General features: G+C 50.3%; 1 protein-coding gene across 2 annotated transcripts in view; it reads right to left on the bottom strand.

Annotated features, from left to right (window-relative positions):
* Positions 1–218: 218 nt before the first annotated feature.
* The window catches only part of ADAMTSL1 (ADAMTS like 1), a 1,021,102-nt gene continuing 1,011,872 nt past the window's right edge, over positions 219–9,448 (bottom strand). For both annotated transcript variants that reach the window (XM_060300968.1, XM_030840590.2), the window contains 3 exons: positions 5,338–5,447; positions 4,334–4,554; positions 219–2,868 (listed from right to left, as the gene is read on the bottom strand). In XM_060300968.1, coding sequence (XP_060156951.1) covers positions 2,762–2,868; positions 4,334–4,554; positions 5,338–5,447 — 438 coding nt within the window. In that variant the 3' untranslated portion in view covers positions 219–2,761. The remainder of the gene's footprint in view (positions 2,869–4,333; positions 4,555–5,337; positions 5,448–9,448) is intronic.

Raw genomic sequence — 9,448 nt, 5'->3', positions numbered from 1 at the left:
TAAATGAGATGATTGTCAAAGACAGCAGTAAGCCTCAATTTGTGCACATCTAGCTCCTCTGGGTTCATGGCCCCCAGCTTCCCATGCAAAGCTGCAAACTGCGATTCTTCCATTTTAGCCAAACTCACATAAGTGACTGGGAACCAGCCTCACCCCCCTGCCCAAAACAAGATAGGAAGGCTGAGCTTAATAGAGACTCGGACGACAAGATTTAAATAAATAAGCTGTATTATCTGTACAAAAAATATAAATAGAGTTTTGTGTTTTAGGGGAGGAAGTGCTGCCTTCCACATTCTTCGGCAGCCCTAATAATCTTCTGGTGCTGCCGAGTCACAATTCACAGAACAGACAGTAAATGTACATTCATCTCATGCAAGGAGCACGCTGCTGCCCGCCCCAAACCTAGGTCCTCCAAGCTCACTCTGAAACCCACCTCCACCTGCTACAACCCGACACGTGGTGGAGCTGGAGGACACCTGCTATTTAGGAAATGTAAATATTGGCCATTGGTTTTCCATAGCTATTGAGCTAGATAGTATCAACCACATTAGTAGTAGTATGGAATCTGTCTTGCACATTCCATGCATAACTATTGTGTCACAAACGAATCCCCTCTTATTGCCCTGTCATCCTGTGCTAGCTTTTACAATGTATTCTGTACACAGCGAATGGATCCAGAGTTAAACATCAGGTTCTATTAAAAATAGGAACAATACAATAATCACCACCGAGTTTACAGGAACACAACTGCAGGAAGTTAATAAAAAGTCCCCCAAATATTTTGTTTTTTTTTCTGGAAGACAATGTACAATTATTAATATTGCACTTTTTTATACAGGAAATCCTAATAAATATTCACAAAAGATATACATAGAAAACATTCTCTTTTATTTTAAATAAACATTACACTGATTTTTAGGAACATGATTTCTTAGAGCCCATTATTGTGGTGAGGAAGAAAGAACTACCTTAACTGTCCATAGCTCACCTGGGGAGAACACAAAGCATAATGTCTCCCCCACTAACTTGTACTTCCAGGCTGGCTAGAAAATGCAGCCCTGATGTCAGTGGTGGCCCCGAGGTGTGTGACGTTTTGCGAGTCTGTATGTGAGGGGGCGGTTCGGCTGAGGGGTGAGTGACTCCGGCCACCCTGCTCTGCCCCAGCTGCTACTAAATGGTGGCCACTGGGATTGGGGGGCGCAGGCCAAAATCACTCGCCCCCAAACCGCTCCGCTGAGTGAGCACTTTCATTGACAATGAGCCACGATGTCCCAAATTTTCAGTTTTGCCACTTTGCTGCAGCCACGTTACTGTAGCTGACGGGCATTACTGGAGTGTGTATGCCGCTTTGCCCACTGAGTTAGCAAAACCAATGTATTTTAATTCTGGTAGAGTTCAGAGTATTTCACTGTGTGGAGGGAATGGGTTGAAAAGCCTTTGAGGAGCGTCTGGGAAGCTTTAGTTACCCTTTGGCTTTGCCTCTGTGCCCCATCGCCCCGCCCCGGCCTGTTGTCTGAATACAGGGCAGCCGTCGCCGTGCCCCGGGAGGGGCCCACGCAAGCCTGCGGTTCCACGGGTGCCCGGGTCGCTCTCGTCTGATGGATACCCTGGCAACTTGAATAGTGGGTTGGTTTTTGGCCAGCTGACCCCAGTCCTTGGCCCTCACTCGGGTGGAGCAGTAAAAACCATACAGGCAGGAAACCCAGCCTACTCATGAGCGAAACACCCTGGCCCAGGTCAGCAGTTCGTTCCGGGCTGGGGGATGCTTGGTTCGGAGACGCCAGGGGTGGCCTGACTGCGCAGCTAGGCCCCGCCGCTGTCTCACCAGCTCTGCCATGGGGGGAAGGGGCAGCAGTTCACAGAGTGGCTCACTCGGGGACCCCTCTCTGCTGCAGGGAGGGCATACCTCCTGCACGCGGCCCGGGCCCCAGGGCTGTGCCTTCCTGGGCGCAGCAGAGCTGAGCACCGCAGACTCCCCTGAGCCTGCACTGGTACACCAGGCACTCGGGCTCGTGGTTCAGAGCCTCGTGTGGCTGCCCGCTCGCTCCCCTATCCCCTTCGCTCCCCCTCTCAGGAACTCGCACAGGCTTCTTTGTGCTTCTGTCCCTTCCTTCCCCACTTCGTTTTCTGCATCGCTGTGCGCTTTAGGCCTACTTGGATTGGCTCCCCTTTACCTCCACTGTGGTTTGAGTTCTCATTGCTCTGTGCCCCTCACTGGAAGAGCTGAGTCCTGGGCTGGGTTCTCAGCATGGATGGTGTCCTCCCTCCCTCCCCTGCCTTAACCATCTCCTGCCAGGAGAGATGCTGTTGGCTGTCCGGAGTCAGTACCGATGCTTCACAAACCCTCTGGCACCCTCCCCTTCTGCCTCTCTCTCCCGTCTACCGTGGCTCTGGCTCCCTGCTGGCCCCGGGGGGCTGCGCTGGCCTCTTCCTAGGTCTCCCTGGGACCCAGGTTGGGGAGGGAGCTGGCTCTTCCAGGGAGCTCTTTCTGTCTGGCCCGGTCTGCTCTGCAACCTCCGTTAGACCTCCGTCCTTGTCCTGTCCCCTCATTCTGTCCTCCAGCTAACTGAGAGAGAAGACATGCTGGGGTCCTCATGTCTGGGGAGGGGGAAGGGCAAGGGAGGAGGTTGACGAGGGTGTGTGTGGTGGAGGGTGGAGAGGGGGAAATAAATAAATAAAACGAAGAAAGCTTAAGTTCTGTCCAAGGTGGTTGCGTGAGTCCTCCGTGCTGCCAGGGTAGCGTTCTCCCCGCATCCTGTCTTCACGCTTTGCCGCAAGTCCCACAGCAGCGAGATTTGAACTGGCTGAGTTGGCAGAGTTTCAGCTGTTTCACCTTCTCACAGTACCTGGTGGTATCTCTGCACTCCACTGGGAAAGGGGACAGAAAGGAGAGGTGAAACGGAGGCTCGGTAACAGCCGTGGCCACCGGGTGCCTCCTGGCGTCTGCCTTGGGCACCAGACACCCGTGCTGGAGGCCTCTGGGCTGGCCTTGCTCTGGTGGAGCTTGGCCACTTGCTCCCCAGGCTGCCAACCATGGGGGCAGCTCAGGCTGCGACTGGGGGCCGAATACCGATAGCCCCCTTCCTTCCTGAAGGCGCTCAGGACCGCCTCACCTCCTGGGCAGGGGGCCCTTTTCCCATGGCGTTTGAGTGTCTGACTGATTGATGCTTTTCCTCCTTGAGCTGCTTCCCAGAAGGACTAAATTCTGCTCCACTTCGGGGTGGTGTGCAAGTGAGGACCTGTCTGGTGGCTTCACTCCCTGTAACGCGAGCCTTCCTTTCCCCCGTGAAGCTTCATTGCTCGTCCTCTCTCCCGAGCCTCTCTACCCCTTCCCCCCACCGTGCCTACCAGAGCGCCGTGGCGTCCTAGTTCGGTATTGGCACAGGCTGACGTGGATTCGGGCCGTGGACACCTGTGGTTAATATAGTAAGTCTGAACTACTTTCGTGGAACGGTGGTCCTGAGCATGGGGAGCTGACAGAGATGGGTCAGCATCACACGAGAGGACATATACGATCCCACCCTGTGTAGAAAAAGGACTGGCACTGTTTGCCTACATGGCACGTGCTCAGCATGGGGAATCTGAGGCTCAGTGTGGCCCTGTTTGCAGGGGAAACGGCACAGCAACATTTAAAAATTCCCTTTTCTTTGCTTCATGCTTTGTCTCCTTCCCTGTGGAGAAGCACCTCCAATTCGTTTTGGGTCCAGAGGGAGAAAAAAATAGATCCTCACCCAATGGGGATACAAACGCTGGTGCTGGGCTAAGGAGGAGGGGTCTAGACTTGAGGGAAGAGGGAGTGAATGAGTATCAGATCCCAGGTGTGGCTCCTGCACAGACCGGTTGGTGCCCACGGGGCTGCGAAGGAGGGTGGGGGTCGGCAGGTCCTCGTTCTGTGAGACGCAGAGCCGTGATGGGTGCAGGGTTGGCTGAGCGGGAGGTGCTCTGTGTGCTGCTTGGGCGCAAACAGTGCTTTCTCCCCAAGAGCCATTGTTTAGTTGTCCCCTCTGGGTACCAGCCAGACTCCCGTAGGTGAGCTGGAGGCTGATTTCACCCAGCACTTGGCCAAAGGCACCTGGCTGTCTCAGGGGCCAGGATGGAGCCCTTGGGCCACACCCAGCCATCTCTTGTGGCCTGGACACATATCCTCGCATGCACCTTTGCTCGCCTGCATGCACCCATGCACCCTCTGAAAATAAACAGCTCCAGCCCTAGCTCAGGATCCTTGGGAAAGCTTGGTCCACTGCCCTATGCTCAGGCTGAGTTCCGGGGACTGCCCGCTGCACCTGACGCCTCGTGGGGAATCTGCAGAAGGCTCTGTGGGGTTGGAACGTACTGTTTTCACACGGGGTGATGTTGCAGCGCTGCCAGTTGGTGGGCCGGGGCCCCCAGGAGCACAGGTGCTCGGGCACTGCCTTGTTGGTGCGGGCGTGCACGCACTCCACGCGCCGGGACTGGAAGCCGTAGTTGCCGCAGGTCGCCGTGCACAGGGTCCACAGGCTGACCCTCCAGTGTACGCTGCAGGCTTCGGACCAGCAGTTCTGGGTGCTCACGGGCCTGTGGTAGGAGGGTGGCAGGATTAGGGTCTGCCTCTCTGGGGGATGAATCAGGGGAGCTGATGTGAAAACAGTGCTGGAAACCCCAAAATCTCAGGTATCCCTGAGGACTCACAGTTCTCAGAACTCCCGGCGCTGCCAGCCCTGGGTTCTGATCTCTGTTACTGAACGGCTGTAGGGTCTTAGAAGACCCCTTCCTCTAACTGGGCCTCTGTCTGCTCATCTCTACAATGTCCGTGTCACTGCATGACCTGAGAATGAGCTCTACCGGGGTGGGGGACGGCAGAGCCGCTCTCAGGGGTGGGGACCTTAGCGAGGGGGGTGATGAGCCCTCTCCCCAAGGGAAGGAAGGATGACAGGGGCTGGGGGCTGGATAGGAATGGTAGGCTGACCCCTGGGGACAGGGGTCTCAGCATAACTTCTAGAGGGAGGTGGACAAGAGTGAGAGGCTGGTGGAGCCCTTGGGGTCTGGTGCCCACTTTGTGGACCTGACCTCCTGCCCACCCTGTAGCCAGCACGGGTCTCTTGTGCCATCAGGCCTCCTCAGAGGAACAGCATCCTCTGCATTCTCTCTCCATCTCCGAAAGGGGAAAGCCCAGCCTGGCCCATTCAGTAAGCACGAGGCCACCACTGAGCCATCTACCTCTAGGAGGCCAGTGACCTGGGGAGAATGGAGGTGACCGCTGGGACCATGGAAGGTTGGAGGAGAAACGTTTACTTACCACCGTCTTTCCGTGCTATTGACACAGGGCCTGGGAAAAGGCAGTCCATGGCTCTCTCTTACCTCGGAAGGGCGCTGCACTGCTCTGATGGTAAGGTGATGCCATCCCGGGTCTGACAGAAGACTTGTCTGTGCTGCACGGCGAGGCGAGGCCCGACGCAAGGCCCGTTGCACTGGGAAGCAGAAACAGGTGGCATACACGTTAGCCGAGTCACAGGACAGGCTGCAATGCCCAGGCTGCGTGGGGCAAAAGATCCTTGTGCAGGGGCTTGTTTGAGGCCCTGAGATCACTTATCTTGCCCCTCTTTACACCAACTTAAAGGATATCCACCAGCACATTTTTGCTTAGTCCATAGTGGGAGGGTTAGCTTTGCTGTGGTCTGTGAGTATTCTGCTAGCAAATGGCTAATGGCAGTATAGAGCCAGTCAGAGATGTCAGCCCCCTCCCAGAGTAACCATATGGAAGGTGAATCTTGGCATAATGGACTAGGAATGTGGTGGTAAGCTTTAGAGTTGAACACCTCTAAATAAGCCCCTCTTCCTTCCCTCCTTCAGTCCAGAGGGTAATTTGGTTTATTGTTTTCTTGCAAAATTCGTCCAAGAAACCAAGTCCATGATTTCTTTCCTTTCTTTGGTTTCATTTTCTCCAGGATAAACCCAGGGTGGCTGAACAAAGGTAGACTTAGGTGTGTATAGTTAGTCCATGCTCGTGGAGATGGTTAAGCTCTCCCCAGGGCTGGCAGAGCCAGACCATCGTGGCAAAACCCGCCACCAACGATGGTGTCTGTAAAATACGAAACATCTGCTATTTGAGTAGGGTAAAGGGACAGACATCCCTCGGAGGTCACTTTAGAGCAAGGGCTCTTAAACGTGGAAGTATCTGGACTCCTAGGCGTCCACAGGGGAGCTGTTGACCCTTAAAATTATAAGCAGCAATCCTGTTTTGTGTAACATTTATTTTTTTAGTCTTTGAGCCCTTCACCCGTTATTTCCACACCCCACCCGCGCCTCTGGCAACACCAATCTGTTCTCTGTATCTACGAGCTTGCTTTTTAAAAAAAAAAAAAAAAATTCCACATATAAGAGAGATCATATGGTACTTGTCTCTCTCTGTATGACTTCTCTAACTTAGCGTAATGCCCTTGAGGTCCGTTCATGTTGTCGCAAATGGCAAGATTTCATTCTTTTTGACCGTATATATGTGGGATTATTTATGATCTCTTTGTGTTCATCTTATTTGGAGCCCTATTTGGAGCCCTGGAGCTGGGTGTCTCGTTCCTTCCCCAGGTTAGGGAATCTTTCAGTATTTCTTCAAACAGGATTTCTGCCCCTTTCTCACTTTCTTTTCCTTCTGGGACCTATGTAACGCAAGCCCTTTAATCTAGCATCACTTTTTTTCCTTCTCTGATTACGTGAGTTCCACTGCCCTGACTTCTAATTCACTGAGCCTTCGTTTGCTTCATGTAGTCTGTTGTTGAACACCTTAACAATTTTCAGTTAATGTGTTCTTCAGCTCTGACTTCTAGTTGGTACTTCTTAATATTTTCTATCATCACTTTGTTGAATTTCTCACTCTGTTCACCCATCTTAATTCATCCATGCTGAATTTCTAAAAGCTCTCAGGGAACGCCAATGTTATTGGTCCATGGACCACACTTTAAAGAGTAGCGAGGCTTGAGGCATTACAAATTACAGGGAACTGCTTGATCTCAAAATCCTTTTAATATAATTTTTTATAAATTTATTTTATTTTTGGCTGCGTTGGGTCTTTGTTGCTGTGCTCAGGCTTTCTCTAGTTGCGGCGAGCTGGGGCTACTCTTCATTGTGGTGCACAGGCTTCTCGTGGCGGTGGCTTCTCATTGTGGAGCATGGGCTCTAGGCACGCAGGCTCAGTAGTTGTGGCTTGCAGGCTCATTAGTTGTGGCACACGGGCTTAGCTGCTTCACGGCATGTGGGATCTTCCCGGACCAGGGCTCGAACCTGTGTCCCCTGCATTGGCAGGCAGACTCTCAACCACTGCACCACCAGGGAAGCCCCCCTTTTAATATTTTTGCATTGGTGATATATTGTTGGGATGTGATTCAAACTATAGATGCCCACCAAACCTCCATATTCCACTCCTGTAAGAATGAAAATGATAATAGTTTCTGACAAGAAAATCCTTTTGGAAGAGTGTCATTCAAAGATCTATTCCTTCATCTTCCTACCTCTTTGAAGTCTTTGAAAACCATGCTGGTTTTAGTCTAAGTAGAACTAAGACCACCTTCTCAGTTCTAACAACCTGGCTTCACGTAATAATTCAACATTCTTCTTTTAATCCAACATACATTTATGAGGCACCTGTCTTGGGTAGGGAATGTGTTCCATAAAAGCGTATGTGAAAGAATGATGGCAAAAACAGCCCTGGAATGTTTGCAGGAGAATTATATGAGAGGTAGAATTATAAATGTGGCTGTAAAACATGTGCCAGATCATGAGAAATATTGTAAGCTGTCTGAGGAGTTTGCTGTCTGAGGAGTTTGGATTTTCTTATGAATGCCACTTTGTTGGGGTGGGGGAGGGGAGGCACCTAGAAAGGTTTTTAAGTGGGAGTGTCACGATCAGAGTTACTCTTTAAAAAGATTATTCTGTCAGCAGTACAGTAATTGAATTGGAAAGTGAATAGACTGGAGAAAGTAATCTAGGTAACAAATTTTGCTGATCAAAATGAAGGCACTGGGCAATGGAAATGGAGAGGAGATTCTATGAAAGTATGATTCGCATGGCTTCAGTGGTGCCTTGACAGGGATAAAAGACAGGGAGGGAGCTAAGATGAGTCTCGGGTTTATGGACTGAACATAAAGGTAAGAATTTGTTCTTCAGTGGTGCCTTGACAGGGATAAAAGACAGGGAGGGAGCTAAGATGAGTCTCGGGTTTATGGACTGAACATAAAGGTAAGAATTTGTTTTGAAGATGTTTTGTATGAGATGTTTGTGAAATATCCAAATATATATGTTCATTAAGCAGGTGGATGTATAGATCTGTGACTTAAAAGAGAGCTGTGCTAAACGCTATCCATTTGAAAGTCTTCAGTAGACCAGTGGTGGCTAGGAGTCATAGGTAGTATAACCCAAGGGGAGGGAAAGCATGAGATGAAAAGGCTTAGGGCAGAACCCTGAGGGACACTGCAGGAAGAGGAGAAAAAAAGGAATTAAACTGCAGGAAAGGAGAAAAAAAAGAACTTAGAAAATGTATCCACAGAGACCAACAAAGGAGTTTCCAGAAAGGAAAAAGGGTCAGTAGTATCAAAATGTGTCAAAAAGAACAAACAAGATAGAGTAAGAATTGGCAGTACCCAATGGAACCTGACTTATAGGCTGCACTGGTGACCCTGTGAAGGGCAGTTTCAGTGTGGCAATTGGCACTGAAGTCAAACCAGCAATGAGTAGAGAAACAAATGAGAGTGGAAGAAATAGGGCTCCCGGAGACATATCACTCCTTCAAGAATTCCCAGTTGTGGTCAAAAGACATCAGCAAAATGGCAGACTAGGTAGCTCTAAGTCCTCATTCACACACAGAAATATCAAAAAGCAACTGGAAACTGGCTGAACTAATCTTATAGGAATTCTGTAAAAGTCAAAGGTCTACAGCAACCTAGCAAGTGCCCAATAAAGAAAATTGCCCCCCATCTTTATTGGAGTATAATTGCTTTACAATGTTGTGTTAGTTTCTGCTATACAACAGAGTGAATCAGCCATATGCATACATATGTCCCCATATCCCCTCCTTCTTGAGCCTCCCTCCCACCCTCCCTATCCCACCCCTCTAGGTCATCACAAAGCACCGAGCTGATCTTCCTGTGCTATGAAGCAGCTTCTCACTAGCTATCGATTTTACATTTGTTAGTGTATATATGTCAATGCTACTCTCTCACTTTGTCCTAGCTTCCCCTCCGCCCCGCCCTCACCCTGCCATGTCCTCAAGTCTGTTCTCTATGCCTTTATTCCTGCCCCTAGGTTCATCAGTACCATTTTTTTAGATTCCATATATATGCGTTAGCATATGGTATTTGTTTTTCTCTTTCTGACTAACTTTGCATGACAGACTCTAGCTCCATCCACCTCACTACAAATAACTAACTCAATTTCATTCTTTTTTATGGCTGAGTAATATTCCATTGTATATATGTGCCAC

Source organism: Globicephala melas, chromosome 6 (genome assembly GCF_963455315.2).
Source record: "Globicephala melas chromosome 6, mGloMel1.2, whole genome shotgun sequence".
Taxonomy (NCBI): Eukaryota; Metazoa; Chordata; class Mammalia; order Artiodactyla; family Delphinidae; genus Globicephala; species Globicephala melas.
The sequence above is the reverse complement of the archived record's forward strand: the minus strand, read 5'-3'. Positions and strand labels throughout refer to the sequence as shown.